Source organism: Corvus cornix, chromosome 5 (genome assembly GCF_000738735.6).
Source record: "Corvus cornix cornix isolate S_Up_H32 chromosome 5, ASM73873v5, whole genome shotgun sequence".
Taxonomy (NCBI): Eukaryota; Metazoa; Chordata; class Aves; order Passeriformes; family Corvidae; genus Corvus; species Corvus cornix.
Window position 1 is genome coordinate 8,051,945 of NC_046335.1, and position 21,816 is coordinate 8,073,760.

General features: G+C 43.9%; 1 protein-coding gene across 1 annotated transcript in view; it reads left to right on the top strand.

The window, feature by feature from the left end:
- The first annotated feature begins 1,354 nt into the window (after window positions 1-1,354).
- The window catches only part of AHNAK2 (AHNAK nucleoprotein 2), a 67,259-nt gene continuing 46,797 nt past the window's right edge, over window positions 1,355-21,816 (top strand). The window contains 1 exon segment of the mRNA XM_039552176.1: window positions 1,355-1,451. Coding sequence (XP_039408110.1) covers window positions 1,370-1,451 — 82 coding nt within the window. The 5' untranslated portion in view covers window positions 1,355-1,369.

The following is a 21,816-nucleotide window of genomic DNA, read 5'->3' on the forward strand; positions in this document are numbered from 1 at the left end:
GTCCTCTCTTAATCCAGAGCAACCTTAGCAAAACAGCACAAGAATAGCTGGGCTCCACCTAATTTGGACTAAGGATAAGTCACCTCCTCCCTACCCTATTTCTAGTTCTTTGCTTGACTTGTGTCATGTTTGTCTCTTGCACTCTGATCTCTGGTACGTGCCACAGCAGGAGAAGTAGGGAAAGGAGAGATGTTAACCTTTTCCTTGAGAAGCAAAACATGACTGGTGTGAGGGGGAACACAGCGCCTTTTCTTGGCCACTGAATTGGGCAAGCAGAGAAAAAACTGCCATTTGCATGTCTCTATCCTGATTTCCAAAGGGGAAAAATTCATAAAGGAGAATATGCTTCTCACCACCATCAATCCTGCAATTAAACTGAACTTTAGCAAAATATTTGCTGGGTTATGTAATAGAGGCGGATTACAACAGGCTGCCACATGGCTGGAAGCTGCAGTTTTAACCCCTGGACAAACTGCCTTGTGGTAGGTAAAGATAAGTGGCATCATGGAGCTGTAAAAATAGTCAAGCTCAGACAAACCTTTAAAATACAGTTTGATGGTCCATCTGATAGAACAATTCCAAATATCTAAGGCTGCTTTTCTTCCTGATTTTCTTGGCTATATATGGCCTTTCTGTCTTTCTCCTACCTCTCCCTCTGAGCAGTCTCAGAGCAGTTCCTCCCATTCCCCAGGTGCCTCTTTTTCAGACTTCCCACTCTTTATGGCTACTGAGGATGCCCTGGAGATGTTCCCTTGCGCCAACGAGTTTGTGGTGTCATCCTTTCTACCCCTCCTGCAACTGCAGGTGTTGATGGTTTCCCCTCTGTTACCTTAACCCAGTGATTTGTGCCAGGATCAGGAGCAAAGATGTGGCAGTTTTGGCTGCAGGGCACTGCAGAAACCAAGGTACAAACCCTACAGTGATACTGGCCCCAAGCCACTGTGTCTTCCCTGATGTTCTCTATATCAGCTGGATGTACCTGCCACTGGCAGAGACCATCTTCCTTACTCAGCACACCTTCAGCCCAGGCTTTAAAGTCTCTCTACATCAGACCAACTATTATTTGGGCAGCACTTAAAAACTGGAGAAGCTGAGCATTCTAGCTAACTAGCTGAGCCAGAAAGGCACAAAGGATGTTTGAAACAGAAGAGAAAACAAACAAAGCCTTGGCGAGCACTCCAAGGCGAGGCAGACTGGCTGCAATTTGCTGCTCAACACGCAGAGAGGCTCCTCAGGAGGGCTCCCAGAGACATGGGAGACAGGAGCACCCTTTGGGAAGACCTTGCAGTGACGGGCTCACATGATGTGAGGCGGGGTTTGGAGCCAAAGCCGCCCTGCTGGCCCCACCCTGGGACCTGGGCCAGCATGAATGACCCAAAGCACCTCATCCGTCACTGCAGGGACAGCTGTCAGCTGGGACACTGGGACCAAAACCTGCCCATGGCTTCCAGGTAGGACCTCACTTCTTGCAGCACATCTTGTTGCTTTGCCTCCTCTGCCTTGCTGCTGATGTGCAGGAGAAGAGGCACCTGGTGGCCTCAAGAAGATGTAGTTTCTGGCTTCTTTGAGCACACACCACATCAAGACTTTCTACCTGTATTGTAAGTTTCTCCTCTCTCTTTTCCCCGGCTGCCGGGGTTTGAAAATCTTGTTGGATGTGTGCTAGATGTGACCTGATTTTATTCCCTTTTTGCCTCATATTGCTCTCATGACAAGCAGAGAAAAGTAGGATACCCCCTATCCTGACAGAGCAACCAACGTACTGCTGGGGCATGTGCATTTGCTTTCTTTACAAATGCCTACAAAATAGAGAGTGGCAAGGAGCTTCTTGAAATGGTTATGCATCATTGAATGTACTGGCACCCACCCAGACCCCCAGATGGGAGAAGAGGAGTTTTTTCTAAGCCCTTCCCACATTCTTGTGCAAATAGAGAGGATGAATGATCACCATCCCCAGTGCCAGACAGTTTCCTGGGCCAAATTCACACACAAGTGTAGGAAAGCCAAGGGGAACTAAAACTGGTGAAGCTCTCCCTTCCTTCCGCTTCTTGCAGTGACTGTGTTTCGTATGCTCAAATCCTTCTGGGATTGCTTAGACTGACTTTGCGTAATTATTTTCATCCTTGGATTAAACAGGCCAAATATGTAAGCTGGATCTCAGCTTGCTGAGATCTTACTTTACACCATATTTTGTCCCTCTGGCATATATATTACACAGCAGCAGATTGCATTTAAGTAGTTTTTTCAGAATAAAAGTCTGTCTTTGCTTGAGGGTGTCAATTTTCTCATAATTCTTGCTGTTTTGTCTTGTATGGATACTTCAAAGGATCATGGAAAGGTCCTAAACCAGGCATCTATCCATACTGGCTTTCAGCACACTCAGTCTGACTGACACCTCTCCAGATTTGGAGCATGCACAGATTTCTCAGCCTAGAGGTTAGGGGGAAGGTGTGACTTGATGAAAAAGCCTGTAACTACACCCTTATTTCTACCAGCTATGCTTGTCCTTCATTACTTGTGATCACTGATGAGCTGGGCAAACTCATGGATGTGCCTAAACCAGAGGGATAGCCCTGTTTTCAGAAGGAGCACACAATGGCGCTTTTTGAAATAAAAACCAGAAGGATGCAAAGGGCTATGGGACCCCCAGGCAGGAGCAGTGGCTTTGAAATCAGCTTTTAGCTGCCTTGTGAGGTGCCAGCAGGTACAGGAGAAAGAGTGGCCATTCAGTGTGTCATGCTATGAGAAGTCCTGAGTCCATCCTGTGCAGAGGGACAAAGTATTTATGCATTATGAAACATTCAGTGTGTTCCATCTGTCACCAGGTCAGGGTCAGCAGGTACAGCCAAAATTAAAAGCAGCATTTTTGATGTGCACTGCCTCTCTTTCTGCTGGCAAAGCGCCACTTCGACAAAGCTTAAATCTTTCATGAGTGAAAATTATTTGCTCAGCAGTCAGAGATTTCCAGGCTTTCCAGGGAAATAACAATAGTTTTGAAATCACCAGCTGTGGGTTTCTGTGTATTGATCAGTCATTGAACATTTGGGGTCTAAAATAGGAATTGTGTTGTTTGGTCATCACTGGAGACACCTTGGGTAAAAATCTTACCACCCAATTACTTCATCTACTATTAAGAGATGCTCAAAATCTTCCTCTAGGCTCTTCCTCATGAACTTGTGTGCTAGAGGATTTGTGAAATGCTGTTGTGGTGGGCAGAAAATGCACGAGGGGCAAATCCTAGCTACACTCCTGAGAGGATTGTTTCCCACTAGACCCATCATTCCAACACTCCCTTCCTCCTTGTTCCACACATTAAATTACAGCTTCTTCTGTATTGCTGGCATCTGTCTCCAAGAGCCCTGGAGGCTTCCACCATGCTTCTTGTTCAGTCCAGGTGAAGATGGGCTCTCCTTGGCTGAGCCTTAGATGGGTCGAACATGTACCTAATCTTAATCCCTACAGCCTGCCGTAATTCCTGCCTGCTGTTCTCCTCTCTCCACCTCTACCATCTGCAGGACTGATCCCAAGCAGAGGCTGATGTTCTGCCATCCTCTCCCGCCCCAAGGGATGGGTGTTCCTGGTAAGGACATGTTCTGTCCAGAAACAGTGAAGTTTTAAGGAGTGAACAAGCAGGGCCACTGAACTGAGAAAATACTGCCATAGCTGGGAAAGAAGGGCTGCTTCAGGCCCCTGTCTGTCTCATGTTGGCTCTATCTGAAGTGCATACCCAGTGTTCTCTGCATCTTGGCCCTGGCACTGTTCTGCTCTGCCCAGTTCCTGGTCACTTTGTTCTCCATAAACTGTTTCTCAGTGTTAATGGGTGGCCTTGCTGGAAGGCTGTAGCTAACATCTGTCAGGGCAACTTTCCTTTTTGCAGCTCCCTGGATGACAACTGTGGGCCTTGAGCTGCAGATTCCCAAACCTGTTCTGGTTCATAGGCACCCCAAGGGTGTTCTGCAGTGCTGCTCTGTTGTAACTTGTTCCCTTCTTAAAAGCCAAAATCTCCTTGAGATTAAAAAAGTATAAACTAAGAAAATGAAAGATTAATGCTGTACCTGAAACTAATCTCTTTCTCAAGATGTCTTCTAAGGTCTCACTCCTTCTCCTCTGTGCAGTTAGTGAGGACCAATTCATCCATCTTCTCACTCCTTTGTCTCACAACCCTTGGTCCTGCACTCTCCAAGTTTACTGGAGAGTCAGGTGGGTGCTACAAACTACAGATAAACCTTTGAAGCTGTTGCTTGCATCTGCACTTTCCCTCCCGCCTCCAAATCAGTGCAGGGAGTTTGATTTGCAGCTTGGTTGAGATTTAGGCATTTCTGAGGCTGTAAATAAAACTCTGTGTGCGATATCCAGGTCATCTGGATTTGCTGATTTTGTGCTGGGCTCACGCTGCTGTTGAAAAGTGAATTGGCTGCCCTGCCTCATCTCTTCCTGAGTATCATGACTCACACTAGAAAACTCCTCTTGGGTTTCTAATAGCTTTATTATGGGATATGCACATGCAACATCTTTGTGATGGTCTCAGAGTTTGTGAGATGTGGCCAGATTTTCACAGAGACCACACACAATATGTTAATAAAACTGACTAATTGGGCATTTGGGATGTTTCACTCCTTCATTCCTTCACCAGTTTTAAAGTTTCAGTTTGATGCTTGGGGACTTCCTGTCACCTCCAAGGGCTTTTGGTTTTCTGTGCTGCATGATCAGTTTGGAGATGGTTGATGGGTCCTTCATTTCTCATCAAAGGATCTGTAAGAAAGGAATAAAGTTCAAAATCCAGGAGAGGAAATTAATTTTTTTCCCAAGAGAAAAAAAAAAAGCCATTTCTCTTTGAGTGAGAATTTTATATCTGAGTATAAACTGTGTTTAATTTGGTTTTCCCTGTTGAAATTTCCCTGTTCAGCAGACTGATGAGAGAAACTTTTCAGCAAGAAGTGAGAGAATAATCAAAAAAAGCCAATCTGCAGCTTTTCTGCTGTGTTTCCTTGGTAAAATGGACTATAAAAATATTCTAATGCAGAGAAAGAATAGTCCTAGGCCACAGCATTATGGATGTGTTTCCAGAATTAGTCTTGGAGCTGAAAATGATGGAAGCAAGGAGAGCAGAAAGCTGTCTCTGAGGGGGTCATGGTGGAAAAGCTGAGCACCCTTCTGCAATGTGCCCAGCCCTTCCAGCTCCTCCTGCAGCTCTGCGGGAAACAAGGTGGTGGTGTTCATGTTTCTCACTGAACTCCCCAATGAGAAGGGCTCAGAAAAGAGAGTGAACGAGAAACCCTCTGAACCCAGCATAACTGCAGATGAGAGGGAATACAAACCAGATCAAATCTGCTTTAATTGCTGTTAGACTGAGTTTGTGTGCTAAGCAAAATCTGCTCTGTCCCCTTATCTGCCTCCTCACAGCAGAAGAACAGAGTTCCACCTCCTCTGCCATCTGTGGGGCTGAAAGGCACCTGGGGAAGCAGACACGGTCAAGGCTCACCCATGGTGCATGCGCTGTGCCCAGGCATTTTTGAGGACCGAGAGGAAGACAAATGTTGCTGTAAATGAGATAAATTATTAGACACTGTGGTTGTACTTAATTCTACAGAACTACAGGCCTACACCCAGTGAGGCCCGTTTTCCACACAGCATGAATCACTTGCTCGGTCTTGTGCTCACTAGTTTCACGTTTTAGTTTTCCATTCCTCTGGCTTTCCTCAAGCGGGTGGATAATGGATCGTTTATAATCCATCAACAATATCAGAGCGCACGGCCACGGCTGCGCTCCGTGTAAGCCCTTCAGACAGTTCACAGAGCACCAATGCCTGTCGTGCAGAGCCACATCCTATTTTCACAAAGAAAGCAGGAGGGAATGCCAGCCTGGCAGCTTCTCCCCTCTGCCACCCGAAATAGCACTCAGGAGCTGAGTCATGCAGGGAGCCCGGAGTAATGGGTGATTCCTTTAACACAGGGACAATACTCAGCTGTGCTAACAATTACAGATGGAAACGGGCTCCAGGCAGTAGTTTATCACAAGACACTCTGAGCCTTTTCATTGCCCTAAGTAAAAGAAAAAGGCAGCCCGAGGACTAACCCCGGGCTGTTTAGCCATGTCGCTGCAGGACCTGTGCTGTCACATCAGCATCCTTCTCATTCATGGATGCTGCTTAAAGGATAAGTTGCTTCTCTTCTTGCATCCAAAAATCTTCATTAAGGACTAACAAATCAGACTTGAGCAGGTGATGCTTGCAGTTCTGCTTTTCTATTTCTCTATCACACCTTTTCCTCTGTCATGTATATGTTGAGTATTTGGAAAAGGAATAGTTTCCTGAAACCAGGATTTTGAGTTTGGAGATATGTAGGGCCAGCGCTGCTTAACGGAACCACTCTCTACATAGGAAGCCATCAGCACAAGGTGATGAGTCATGTGTCTGTTCAGTGTGAAATTGGAAGCCTTCACAGAGCTGCTTGTGAGGTGTCACATGTGTTTGTTTCCTGAGTCACTCTTATTACTCAGAATCATGGGCTGGGATGTGGCAAGAGCCCAGTCCAGGCAGGATCCTGCAGCTGCCAGAGGGGCTTGGAGGGAGTTCAGGACCATGTGAGGAGGAAGGATCACCCAAGTGATACCAAGAGGAGCACTACAGCCTCCATTCAAGTTCCTTGAGCAAGAACTGAACAGCGGCTAAAAAATACATTTTAGAAATTCCCTAGAAATTTAGAAGCTAACTTCTGTCTTAACCATTCATCCACAGGAATACTCATTTCAAATAAAGAAACTTCTAAGGACACTTTTCCCCATATTTTAAAAAGAAAGGTGTTTAAACAATGCTAACATAATTAAGCTGACCAAGCATGAGGTAGAAAAGAGCAGAGCTAAATCCCTTCTTCCATTTATTTTGCTGTTGTATTTTGTCACTGGTCAATCCAGGTACTTCTTGGGATTCTTTTAATCAATAACATAACTTCTTATTTGAAACAAGACAAATAAAAAGCTAAACTATCAGTAATTCCTGATTTAGCTTTCCAAATCCTTTCATGAACACTGTATAAAAATCTTTAAGATTCAGTTCTTCTCCTACTCCCCAAATACATTCAATACCTTTTTAAAGGAAAAATAAAACTAAAATACTTTTATTTATAAGCAAAGAAAGACTGAAAATACAAGCATTTGTGTGATAACAGATTGTGGAAGAACAGGACTCAGTGCTGGCAGTGTTCAGTTTGCTGTGATCTCAGAATAAATGCTCTTCTCTGCTCCTGACCCATTTTGGGCTCTTTCTTCTCAGCCTACATTTATAGGGTTTGCATCAGCAACTGAGAGCAGTTCTGCCGTCAAAACTCCACAATATATATAATGTCTCCCTTTAAAAAAATATGAGCTATTCTCTCTCACTTCATTGATTCCTATCTATTGGCAACTGCAGCCAGAACCAACATAGCACCATGTGCTATGCAAGACTGAACAGTGACCTTGTTTACCATTAGCATCACTGAAAATTAGGAGGAATTAATTATTACACGCTGGGTTTCTTCATCTGACCAAGTGGTTGGCAGCTGAACTCAAAGGCACCAGTGCAGTGGTGTGGAAAGGTCTCTTTCTGTGTGTCACAGGTAGCAGGGCTCCTTCCTCCACTTCACACACAAATGCTACCCCACAGCTGAGGGCTTCAACAGAACCCAACTGAATCCTGTTCACACCTTTCAAGCTGATTTTCTCTACCAGGAGCATCAATCAGTGTTTAAATGCAATTTCTGGATGTGTATCGAGGAGTCCACAAGTTTCAGCAATATTTTACCCTTCTCTGGCACAGTGAAAAAGACAACATGAAGTATTTCTCACCCCTGACTGAGGCTGATTCCTGTTGTTTCCTCTGCTGTTCAGCGGGAGAAAGTCAGGAATGAAGCATTAAAGGGCTCAACATTGCCTCCATTAAAAGTCACAGGCAATACTACAGCTGATCTCAGTGACAGTAAATGGGATGAAAAGGCCTGAAACCAAAACATACATATGCCAAGACCCTTAAAGCCCAAAGATTTAATTCCAGCTATAGGAATTGCACAAGATAAAGCCAATGGCATCACAAATGCATTGTGGAGGCATTTTCTTACTCCCTCTTGGCTGCTGTTTCCCACAGTTTTCCTTTCTGGGTGCCTTGGGGTGACTCTATCCCCTATCACTGCTCTATGCCCAGAAATTAATTGAACTGGCACCAGCGAGCCAGTTCAGCTGAGTAAGCTGGAATGCAGAAGTCAGATAACTGTGCTGATTATCTGATTTTACTTACCCTGTACTTCTGGCTTTCCCCTTTCCAAGGGAAGGCTTTTTTGTGATGGGATGTAGGGCTTTGAGGTGAATTTCATGTTGTTGGAAAAGCAGTCTCAGCTCTGTGAGGAAGCAGGAGACTTCAAAACCCCAGATGGAATTAACCTAATGTATTTCCATCTCTCACTGATGTTGTTTACACAGCGCAAGCCAGTCCAGAGTGGTGAATGGTATATTTAAAACGAGGTCCTCTAACATTCGCATCCGCCCCGTCACTCAGCTCAACAGATACTTGATACCAATCAAGTGACTCACTTCGTTAAGAAATAAACCCTGCTGTGCTGCTGACATCGTACGGCAAACACTGAGCCCCATTGTCATCTGCTGAGTCCTTTCTCTGTCCCAGCCCACGCCCTGAAGATGCACACCGAGTCTCAGGCACAGCAGCAGCACTGACCCAGTTTTTCCATGGTGGTGTGTGCCAGCCACGGACACACAGCAACCCCTGTGTGTGTGAAACACCCTCCCTGAATCCCCAGACTCCCTCTGTGCCCCTGCAACGGAGGGGCAAAACAGGGTGAGCATTCATCATCTGGAGGAAAACAGTTTATTTTATTAGCAAGACAGGAGCTGGTGCTTTCTTGATCCCAGTTTGAGGGAGTTTCTCCTGTTTTTCCCATTCACCTGGGCTTCTTGCTTGCTGTCAAAGGCAGTATCTGCCAGCTCCTGCCCACCAAGCAGGACCCAGAAACAGCTGCACGTAATCCAGTAACAGGTGGTATTCCAGGTTGGTGTGAGGTCTTAGGTTAAAACACTGTCAAAAAAGAAGTAACTGTAAGAAATGTCCCCCCCGTGCCCAGAGGCACTGCCAGCAAACAGCCCTTTCCTCAGTGGGGCTGCGTGGGCACAGCCAGGTCCCCAGGTCCCTCCCATCGCCGAGAGCAGGTTTCATCGGGACCCCGAAGCCAGAAGAAAGGGATTATTTCAGTGCAGTTACCAGTTACTCCTTCGACAAATGTACTAATCACTGGTGGCTCGCTAAATGCCATGGAAACCCCAGGGCACATCGTGAGATCATCTGCCAGGACTCTTTTATTTTAAGATCTTTGTTTAAGAACTTTTCTTAAGGCTTTGGAGAGAAAAACAACAAGGGAGGGTTCACTGAGAAGCATTTCCACAGCTGGAATGTCGTAAGCCACACGAGCACCCACAAAAAACAAGAGTTTATGCCACTCCGTACCGGGACGGGTAAAAAGCAAAAGGGAAAAAACCCCAGCCTTTAGTGAAGCATCTGAAATCTGTTTTGCTACAGCAGATGAAAACTTCTGCTTTTTTCAATGGCATCTGAGCTACTGCATTTGATAATTATACTTGGCTTTTATTGATGTCTGCTTTTTATATGAGATCTTTTAAAATTATTTTATATGATACCACATCGGTGGCAACATCCTTCAGCTTTCAATTTGATAGGAAAAAAGTGTCTCGATCAAATATAACAAACGTCACACAGATGCTTAAACGTACTTCAGAAATATTTAACTCAGTAAATGATTGAAAATGGAGAGTTTGTGAATGTTGTATTAATACTTTGACAGTCCCTAGGGCGTTTTTCCCCCTGGATTTCGAAACAAGAAAACTTACTGACTTCGTGATATCCAGAAGTACCAGAATTGTGGAAAGAAAAGTGCTTAAGGCAACCTAATGACATTGCAGAAAGAGAAACAGTTTGTTACAAACAAGTTTTTTTCAGGTGCTTGAGTATTACCGCCTAGTACAAACAGGTTATTCACGGGTAATTAACACCTATCTTTCCAGCTGGAAGAGATGTTTTTGTTTTCTTCCTGCCGGCTATTTGTCACTAATATTCACTTTTCAGGGAGGAGCCCAGGTCTGCTTTTCATACAACGTCACAGATTTTAAAATGGTAAAATAATAAAGGTCCACGGTAAGCCAGCTCTGAATTCCAGTTGGGCGGGGAACTGAAAACAGCAGAGAGCAGGGAACGAGATGGCTATAGGGAACATGGAGTAAATATTAATTTTTAATTAAAGCCCTCCAGAGCACAGTCTGGAGATGGATGTCCAGCAACAGCAGTGGAGGAAGGTGCTGATGGTGAGGTGACCCCTCAGGACAGGGCGTGTGAAGAGTTCTGCAGGCCGTGGCTTTGTTTCCCTCTTCTCTGAATGATTTAATATGCAACAGGCAGGGCAGGAAGGCAGCAGCTCCATGAGTGCCGTGGGTTTTGTATGAGCCTTGCTAATTATAGCAGTTTTCCCCCAGGTCCGTGGCCATGGCTGCGTTGCCCCTTGCTCTGGCTGGCTCCTGTTTTTCTGGTTCGTTCTGTCCAAGCTATTTTGGCTGCAGAAGGTCAATGCAAGCACTCTCAGGGCCAGTGGAAATGCATTTGGGGGACAAAGGGAGATGGAGTATATGCCCGAGGACAAAATAGAAGAAACTGTGCAGAGTGAATTAGTTTCCTTTTCCTTGTCCTCCTGTTAGTGGAAGGATTGCTCTTTGAAATGTCTCATTTTGTTTCATTTCTAAATAATGCTTTCTCTGTTGCTGGTGGGGTTTTTGTTTATGCTGGTTGCAGATCTGCATTTTTAGCTTCCTTTTTTTTTCCTTCACCAACAATATTAACCACTAAAATGAAAAAAAAAATTTTAGCCATCCTGAAAGAGAATATTTGAATTTCTGAAAAGAGACAACTCCTCCCCAGGTTTGTTTGGGTTATTTTGCCTTGAGTTTGGATTTTACTACTCCAGACCTGGATACCTGGAGTTGACATTTATTTATCTTCACAAAGGAGAAACCTCCTTCTATACAAAATATTATCAGTTGCATCTTGGTGTCAGTGCAGCAAGCAGGTAGTGCTAGTAGAACTTGCCAAGGGCAGGTAGACACTGGAGCCTCTTTTGAGTAAATTCTCAGATGAAAAGACCAATCTATTTGGAGGACAGACTTCAGTTAGGTTACAAGATACATGAATGACACCCATTCACTTTTTTGGGGGGGAACTCATCTGAATTGACTAACTTCAGAATGAGGTCTTTGAGTCCAACTGGGAGGCTTCTTAAAAGAGGCAGTGATGGAACCTCATTTCCATACCTGGCTCTCTCTCTGTTTGTGAGGTTGCATGTCTACCTGCAAATGGAAGAGTTTTATGCAAAAAAATGTTGAAGCAAATCAATCAAATTAATGGCTTATGTATTGCAAAAGAGAAGAAATTCAGAGGAAGTTTGTGTGGGTGGCTTAAATACCTTTTTAGTTCAAATGAACTGACTGTGAAATAGATAAATAGATGCATTCCTGTGTCGTAACAAAATGCAGTCAGGGGAGACAAAGCATGGGAGATGTCTGTAAATTGGTGATTAATGTTACATTTTTCTTCCTCTGGGCTTGAACTGAGAGTTGGTGGCCAGATGCCTCCACCCATTCATTCCTCTCATTGCCAGTCTGATGTTCGGTTCCATCCACTCTTCTACATCTTGAGTTCATACTGTTGTTTTCTCTCCCTTCCTTTTTATTTCTCTAATGGTTCCTTCTCTTGGCAGCACATTTCTCTTTAAGCTGGAGGTCCTCAGTTTTTTAACTCCTTTCTGAATTGTGCAGACAAGTTTGCTTTCTTATCTGGTCTTCTCTGCAACCCAGTCTTATCTACTTGTGGAGATTTGTGGCTTCATATTTTTCCCCCAAACACCTGAAGATTTGTAACTGCTAAAAAGGAAAAAGAATAGAAATGATCACCCTTGCATCCTCCACACAGGAATTCGTGTTCCAGAGCATGCATTACTATAATCTCATGGAACATGTTGTCTCTCTCACTTTGGGCCAAAGAAAACACAAGAACATTCCCGTTGTTTTTCATCTCATTTCTCAATTACTACTAAAGCAGCACACCCTTATGCGTAAGTCTACCATGAGTCCATGCACAGGTCAGGATGTGAATAGCACTAGTAAAAGAAAGCTTGTGTCATTCAACTGTTTGTTTGCAGCCTTACCTGTGAACAGAGTAGAGAAAACAACGTTGTAACACAGGGAAGCTGGGAAATGGGGTTAGATGTGGGGTAGAGAAATGTGAGATACAATGGTGCTCCCTGGCAAGGCAATAGAGCAGAGAAGAATATTTTTTAATATTGCTGCAGCATAACTCAAATAGCTTTATCTTTTAATGTTTAGATGTCTGTCAGGAAGAGTAAACACAAAGGCTGTTTGGAGTATTCTCACTGAATATTGGAATCACTTGGTGAATTGGGAAATTATCAGTCTGATAGCATTTTTTCAATAGTTCAGCAGGCAAACAGTGGATTTGATAAATATTTAAAAATGAACCAAGTGAGCATTATGAATTCCTGTCAGTCAAATAATGTTGAAATAATTTGACAGTCCCAGAACAACACCATATTGGTTGACAAGAGGGGAGGTTTTAGGCTTGAAGTTGTGTGGGGATAAATCTCTGACACAGCAGTTGTCTTCACAGGAGTCACAGCAGCAGGGCAGTGCTCAGACATCCAGCCTTACACCTTCAGTTCCGAGATGAAGCTGGAAAAACCAGTGACAGTGAACGTAGATTTCCCAATACCATGAAAACTAACAGAGTCTTTTCTTCCAGGTTTATGGACAAACAGTTGTCTTCTCTCATCTTAGCCAGGGTTTTGTCTCATGTGGGCTTTAAAAATTCTTAAAAGATCAAAACAACACCCATCCATATATTCAGCAAAGACAGCTGAAATGTAGCACTGAGTGGGGATGGAGCACACTGCAGCTGCTGCCACCCCACAGCCTGTGCCCTGCTGGAGTGCTGCTGCTGGCACCACTCGCGCTGGAGGTAGGAGCCAGATTTCTGCATCCAAATGAACTGTCCCCACATCAATCCACGTTGTAGGCCGAGCTTCTTGTTTTGCATGTCTGTTTCTAAAAATATATGTTGTTTGTCAGGATGTTGTAAGACAGCTCAGAAAGGCTGGACCTCCTAAAGACAGCGCATGGAAATAGGGATGGCAGCAGAGCAAGCCTGAGCTAGCTCTTAGCAAGGTCTTGCTCCCATTCTCAGACAGTTTACTTTACTGCTGTTGACTGCACTTCAGGAAACCTTCATTGCTTCTGGCCACCTCCATCCCTGAGCCAGCTGCGGGACGTCTTGCTTGAAACACAGAATCATAGAATGGTTTGGGTTGGAAGGGACCTCAAAGACCATCTCGTTCCAACTCCTTGCCATGGGCAGGGACACCTTCCACTAGATCAGGTTGCTCCAAGCCCCATCCTGCCTGGCCTTGAACACTTCTATGTGCCACTTTCTCACTTCCCCTGTGCTGACACTGTCCCATTGTCTCTTCTTCCTCCTTCCCAGCATTTCCTCCCTGCAGTGGCCACAGCCAACCTCTGCTTTTAATTCTTGATGTGGATGCCACACTCACAGGAAGATAGAGGTTGCGTGTGAACTGCATACTGCTTCACAACATATTTATATTAATTATATATGATTATATACATAGTATGTAATCACACATTATATGTGATTATATATTATTTATTTTTACAGATATACAATATAATCATATAGTAAATAGACAAAATTTCTGAAGCGTTATTCAGTTCATGCACTGAAAAACTGTTTATTAATTAAATAAAATTACATATAGTATTTCTAAATTATGTGATCTTCTGTAATTAATATATAATGTATAATTAGATGTAGTAATATACATTAATTGCACAAGTTAAAGAATTGGCTGTAGTACAGAATAAGGACTGTGGTTCTCTTAAGACCCAGTTTTCATAAAATGCCTGTGTTGAGCACCCATATAGGATGGAATCAGAGCTATACACTCAGTTTTCCCTCTATATTTTCAAAAGCCCTTTGTGGAAACCATGTGCACATGTTCTAAACCTGGGTCCAGAAACCCAACATCTGCAGAATTTCAGGTATCAAAATCTGTTCAGAGCCAACAGCATAACAATCTGCAGCACAGCATCTGCCTCGACGTGAAACGAGGCTGCTCTGTAAACACAGGGGTTTTCCTTCTCTTTTGGCTGGAGTGTTTTTTACCTGCTCTGGGATGTTGTCAAAGCAGCTGAAGCAATTGCAGGACACTCCCAGGGCTGCTTATATGTTGTTTGTATTTTGCACCCTCTCTCACCTCACCCCAATTTGACAGAATGCAAACCAGTAGCCAAATCCTTCTGTGAAACACGGAAACCCGGGCTGAAATCTGCTGCTGTGATTTTTTTAAAGCTTCAGGGGGGAGGAGTCAAAGGATCGGTGGAATTCCCGGGAGAGGGAGGAATCAGCTGTATTAGAAATTTCTTTCCTTTACATGGGGTGGAGAAATAGAAACAGGTGAGAGGAGGGGCTGGGAATTTTCATAAATCCACTTCTGCTGGCGCTAAGCAGCTTCCCTCAAGTGTAGAATATCAGGACAGGATGAAGGCAGCGCTAAGCACTGGCACTCCCACCCTGAGAGCCACCATAGTGCTTCACTTGGTGTAAGAATTGTCAGCTCAGCATTCAGGGGGTTTTCGGAAAGAATCAAACAGCTGACTAAAAGTGACAAGGAAAAAGGAACCTAGAGAGGACCTTGGAACAGCCCTGAAGCCCGTTTGAACCACGGTGTTGTGACAGGCTGACAGACTGCGTCCTGCGTGTGTGCATGCTTGCATGAGAATTTACTAATCCATACAACGTTAATTACCCAGTTATGTCCTGAAGCAAGGCTGGGAATGAATTTCAGGAAAAGAGATGTTTGTTTTGCGCGGGCGCCCACATCCCATATACTTTCAGTCCCGCGGAAATTGCCCCGCATCTCCACCCTGCGAGCGCCCTGCAGCTGTAGGCAGCGAGCTGGGAGAAGACACGGAGCTCACGGAAACCCCCGTGCCCCCATTCCTCAGCGTCCCCCAACATGGAAAGCCTGACCAGCAACAAGCCCGGGGTCTATCCCCTGCTCCTGCCTCAGCTGAAGCCGTACAGCTGTTGCCTGAGCAGAGAAAGGGATTGGGTTTCACAGGCTGTGTAATCTGCGACAGTGCTCTTTGGCTTGGGGATAGCAACGAGCCTCACCCAGGCTTAGCCATCCCCTTTCTGCCCGTGAGGAACGCCCCGGTCGACATAGAAGGAAAATTGTTTGCTGAATTTCTGCACAGCCCTCCTTCCAATTGCTGGAGAGAGAGGGGGAGTGAGAAAGAGAGAGAGTTTGAGGCAGGCTCTGCACTGGTGTTCTGGGCTATTTCAACTTCAGGGCAACTTTAGAGAACTTCAGTTATTTTTGGTAAGTTTTTTTCTTAAAACCCAAACGTCTCTCTCTCTTTCTTTCTTTCTTTCTTTGAAATCTCTGATGCAGATTGCAAAAGTTTACAGTAGATGATGGGCTTTAAAAAATGCAGAGAGGTGTGGGCGTGAGCATTTTGCGTCCTTTGGTACAGAAACCGGACTTTCCAATTGTAAGAACATAATGTTCCCAGCTGCTGTACTTGATAAGCGAAACCTGAAGATGTTGTGTGTAAATGATACTGCTGGGGGAGAGTATGCCCAGGGCTTCAACCAAGGTGCATCCCACCTGGTGTAAAGCTCTGCCTCTTTCTTGAGTATGGGAAGAGGTGAGATCCGGGATGAACAAATGTGTTCACCCTGATAAAAAGTTTCTGATCCACGTTTTTACGCAGGAGGTTTCAACCCTCTAAGCCTCCCAAAGCTTTCAGAGGGATGTTGGTTCTTAGTGTATACACACCCCTCCATTCAGTAATCTCTATTACAGATCATGCATGTTGTTTTTCTTACTTCCTCTGTCTGTATACTTAACCCATCGGGACGATCTCAAAGATAGTGAAACTCTTTTGTAGTGCAAAGAGCCAGTTCCAATTGTTGCAATGAATTGCAGGGTGCAAAGAGCAAGTTTCTTACAGTGAGGCTGGTTTCTGATGAATATGAGTTTTCTGTTATTTGTTCTTCCCCTAGATATGTCTGGATTTTTATAGTATCTCTGCTCCTATAAGAGGAATACTATTTTTGTGGATATTATATCTAAATAGATACCATTCGAAACATATATATATATATATCTCTCATATAATATACTGACTTGGCACTAGGATCTCTGAATGTTCATAGAATTTGAGACTAAGGTTAACCTTGAAACATTTAAAAAGCAGATCCATAACCTTGTCAGTAGAAGTTGGATCCTGGAAGTGCTCACTGCAAGGCTGCTGAGGCTAGTTCATAAAGTGCTGGGAAATATGCAGGGTAAAATTTTTCTGTCCACCTGTCTAGGTTCTGTGCCCCATCCATGTATCCTGCTATCTTTCTGAAGATGTGAATACAGATGGACAGAAGTAGAATTTATAACTGTAACCACCTGTAGAGAAAATGAAAAGTCTGTTTTCTCAAAGCCTCAATAGAAAAGAGAGAAAACATTACTCATGTGAGAGAAAAGACCAAAACTCATTGTTAAAACAAAAATAACCATTATTCTTTATAATTTATGACACAAGAAACACAGAAGTTTGGAAGGTAACTTGTAAGAGATACAGTACTTAGCTTATGATCACCTGTTTCATGCATGAGGGAAAAGGTCTAAGTATTGCCTCACTCTTTCTTTTACTATAACAAAGAAAAACTACACAAAATTTTGCAGATCCAAGCAAATTAGAACTAAAGCAGCTAACAAGAGCCAATTTACTTCCAAAATCTATCCTAATGCAGGTCAAAAATCCAGCTTAAAAAAGTTTCAGCTGTTTAACAGCATGAGAAAACCTGTAACATCTCAGGATTTATTGGGTTTTATTAGCTATGTTTAAAAATGATAAGTGTGACTGGAACCCTTAATTGCAGAAAGTCTATAACAATGGAGTTAACAATAACTCTTCAGCAATAAACTGAAAACTATAAATCTGCGCCAGGCGCTCCGCAGTGCTGACATGCTCCATGATGGCTGTCGCTTTTCTGTGCAAGCATGTAGATTTGTTAGCTAAAACTGCATTTTACTATCTTTGGTGTGGCACTCTCATAAAGTAAACTCTACTATTAGATTATGAGGCTTGTGTAAATCTCTGACTGAAGTCAGTTTGACTCTAGTCAGTGCTCATAAGCAATCCATCGGGGATGGCTGCCTTCCAACCTCCTCTGCCGCGGGTGTTAATGTCTTTTCAGTCGGACGGGGCAGCGGTAACTTCTGGCAGTGGCTCACCAGGGGTTTGGAGATGGCACGTATTCCCTGCTTTTAATTGTCTTGGACGCTCAATCTGTATTCACAAAACTATGAGGTCAACGTGCCTCTATTCGCTTTTGGTTGTACTTGAAGCTCATCACTGAAACAAAATCCAACAGTCTGTAATGCATGGTTATGGGAAGAGCTGCAATCTGAGTTAACCTCCCGCTGACTTCAGGGGGTTCAGTGCCCCCTGCTTGGACACACCTTTCTGCAGGAAGCCACACCATGAAACTCACAGGCACTTCATTTAATGTTGTCACTGTGAGTGGAGGGAGCATCAGGGTCTTACTGGGATGTCATGCCTTACATGAAGCCACAGGAATGTATATTCCCTTGGTTTGAACCTCCAGATATACACAGAGCTTTGGGTTGTCTTTTTTCCTCAAGTTTTCTCCTTGGGCAAAGAAGTCAGTTCAGCCTATGCAAATGTAGAACACCGAGTGATTAGAGTAAGATTTTTTACAGGATTCCTCACATTCAGAGACCTAAATAATGAGAATATAAGGCAGTGTATTGGAAAGGTATGAACGCTTATAATCTAAGTAAATGTTTGAGTAAATAGATTCAATCAATTTTTTTACATCTAACTATTTTTGCATACCATAATGTCGCTTACATTAGGGAACAGCAAAATATGCCCTGAAAAAACCCAGGGTTTTCACCTTTGGAGAAGCACCTCACTGTGTTACTGGGCTCTGTATTGCAGGTTCAATCTGAACCAGTAAGGCTGTGAAAGGCCTCGCCAGTAACCTTGTTTGGAGCGAGGAGGGGACCTGGCCCTCTGCATCAGCACAGGCAGACCCAGCAAGGGCGAGCACTTGCTCTCAGGCAGTTTGCCACGTCCCTGACCCCCAGTGCACCAACAAACTGCTTTCCTGACAACACCAGCTATCAACTGCTGCCTTGTTGCTTCCCTGAGGTGTAACTTCCAGTGTGCCCAGCAGGCTTTTCCCTCCACAGCCAAGTGGTGGAGCAGCGCTGAGCGAGGTACGGGGTTCAGCTCCCAATGGAGCCAAGAGTAAACCTGACCAAAACTAGTTTGCCATCTCTCCACATGCTACAGAAATCAAGGCAACATCCTTGTGGCAAGAAAGGTCCTTTGCATAACCCGCAGCTGTGCCTAGCCCCAGTGTAGGAGGGTTATGCCTGCTCCAACGAAAATTTGCTAAATCAACGTGTTTGCTCATCTCACTCCGGATTTCAGAGTCAAGGCTGGAATTCATTATTTCATATTGGAAAACAAAACCTCAGGCTAGGAGAGGACCTTTCACATACTAAATACTTCCTACCAACATGTTTGCTTCCTGAAAGGAGACTACAGTTAGCCAAATATCTGAAAGTAACTGCTTAATTATTGCAGAGAATGGGTCTGCAGTTTTCTGTCAAAGACGGGGATGACCAAATGTGTAGTCCAGAGTGACTGAAACAAGTCAAAATATGCTGAGGTTACTATGGCATGTAAGTAATAAATAGGCCAAGATAACTGGTAGAGGACCTATCAGTCAGGGGTGGCAGCTCTGCAAGGGAATGAGTCCCAGGCCACGGTAACAGCCCAAATCCCAGCAAAATTCCATGGAGCAGGAATGCAAGTGCCTGAAGAAGAGCAGGCACCAAGTCCACTTCATCTGCCTAATAAAGATAGCAGTGTCTTCAGGGGGCAGAATTATCTGTTTTTCAGAAACACAAACAAGGAGATAAGGTTTATATGATTTCCAAGCTTGCTGATAAATTCTCGAGACTCCAAAGCTGCAGGAACTGCTCTTCACTGCTGGGCAAATGTTGTTTCTTCTCTGTAGTTAAGAGAGCAAGCACCACTTGATTTTGATAGCAGTGGTTTGTGCCTGACTTTCACAGAATCAGGGGAGCAGCTCTTATCCATGCAGCCCTCTGATTTTAAATACCTTTTACCTGCCCACTGACCTCCCAGTTCTCTCCCTTCGAACAGTGGTGTGTTTGCAGCTACAGCCAGCCAGCATTGAAAAACAACATTTTCAAGCTGCACATATTTCTTCCCATTTCCACAAGTCCTATCTAAATAGTCTGATAAACTGTTATAGGTATAAAATATTCCACCTTCAGGGCATCCTGAAAGCTCACACATTTTGTTAGTCCAGGGATTCTCACTTTTCCTAGGATTCCCATACTCCATACCAGCCCTAGGAATCAAATGTCATTCAGGTTTCCACAGGTCCTCTCTTCACTTACTTGCTGTGTGATTTGCTCCAGGTCCTGGACCTCTAACTGTCAGCCAGACACAATGCTCTACTTTTCCCTCAAATAAACACATACAGGAACTTTTCTTTCGCTTGCCTCACATCACTCACTTTTTAATCCAAAGAATTGGCCTTAGCACAATTACTCAGAGGAGCAAATTCCAAAATGTGAATTTTAGCCTAAGAAGAAGAAACTCAAAGGACATGCATGCAGGAGCAAAAATTATTCGAGTTTGGTAGCAAATGGAATAGTAACTTTTCCATGCAGCAGGAATGGCTTTAACTGATGCTTGCATTGTATTCTGAAGGGGAAAAATGGCTTAGTGGGACTAGGCATCAATATCTTTAAAATTAGCTAGAGATCAGCTTTTGATAACCCCAAAAAAGTTAGCAGCTCTCCCTCACATCAGATAAACATCCAAAAGATTGGGTTGGTTTGGGGGTTTTTTGGTGTGGTTTTTTTTTTTTTTTGCTTGAAAAGTGAGCATGGCAGTATTAGGTCAAAGGTTGGACTTGATGATCTGGGAGGTCTTTTCCAAATTTAATTGTTCTGTGATTCTGTGTGTGTGTTTATTGGAAGGTCTGTAAGATGAAGATCTGTAAAACTATCACGAGAAAGTTGGTGGTTTCAGTTGCTGATGTTTCCTGATATGAGCTGAGCTTCCTCTATGCCTGCTTCTAAAATCAGCTGAAAGCAAATAATTTACAAGAACACAAAAATGTCATTAAACATTCCCCAAATACTTTCATATATGTTGGAGCTGATCTGATTTATGCTTCAGTGAAAGGTTGCATTGATTTTCATATGAACTGTGTCCTCACACTCCTTAAAACTGACTTTTTTCACATAAAGGGCTTGATTATGAGAAAAAAATTGTTTGCAGAATGAATAGCTCAGCCAACTCAGTGCCTAAAGAGCGAGTAAGAGCCCATTTTGGAGGCAAACTGGGCATTTTCACATGAAAATTACTACATGCAACACTTGGGTCCATGGTGATGCCTGCTACTCAGGCTTCCCATGAGCAGTGATGGGTAATACGTTCTTAGATTCTGCTATCAGTCTCCTTTTTGGGGGCATGTCTCAGACTAGAAAATGATTGACCATGTAAGTGGTGTAGAACAGACTTAGAAAGTTATTTTACACACACGTATTTATGGGGGACATTCCAGTGATCAACAGAGCTGGATGGAGGCAGGACCCCCACAGATCTGCTACAAAAGGAATAAATTTAGTAATGGCACTGTGATCTTACATCTGTATTTGTATTATATGTTCACAGTGGATTTAACCACTACTTCAGTCAGTCTAAAAGCAATCTGTGAATGAAAGGGTTTGGAAAGAGATAGCAGGAGAAATCATGTTTTTCTTCTTTAAATTATCCTTCCTCAGAGATTAAAAAGAAGCTTTTGGATGACTGTACTAGGTTATGCCAGGAAAGCTCATCACAGAGATCAGTGTGTTAACTACGTAATTACAATGTATACATTGCATGCTTCACCAACCACATATATAAACCTTATTTAGTCTAAATAAACCTTAAAGCCCAGAGAATAAGCCTAGCACTTTCAGATAAGCTCAAGGATGAATGTAATCTCTCCTAAATATACCAGCTTTTTTCTTAGAAAGAAAACAGTATGCTCAGTGCATGTGACAACAAATCATCCCTGGGTCTCATGGTGAGGAGATCAGAGCAGCCATCAGGAGTCCCTGAGAAGCCCAAGCAAACTATCCACAGCGACGTTTTCCTGGGAGCTCTGCCCAGATCTTCCCCCTCCTTCTCTCCCTTTCTCTCTTTGTCTGCTTTTCTACTGTGGATAAACAGCCCCAGTCCTGCAGAACCCCTCACATCCCAACTACGTGGCCAGCCCTAGGCCATGGGAGCCCTCCCAGAGACCTGGACTATCATTCCCCTCCTGCTGCTGCTGAGCACAGCAGGACTGGGAGCATGGAGGGTGTGTGGGTGCCTGAGGTATCCCTGTTCAGAAGTCAGGCTGCTCAGAGGGTATTGGAAAATACAGCATCCCAGACTGGCAGGATCTCAGCAGCAGTAGGTGGGGGGATCTGGTAGCAAAAAAATGTTGTTTGGAGGGCAGCAGTGTTTTGTCATTCTGCAGACAGCATGAACAGGTACATGTGTCAGCACCATTT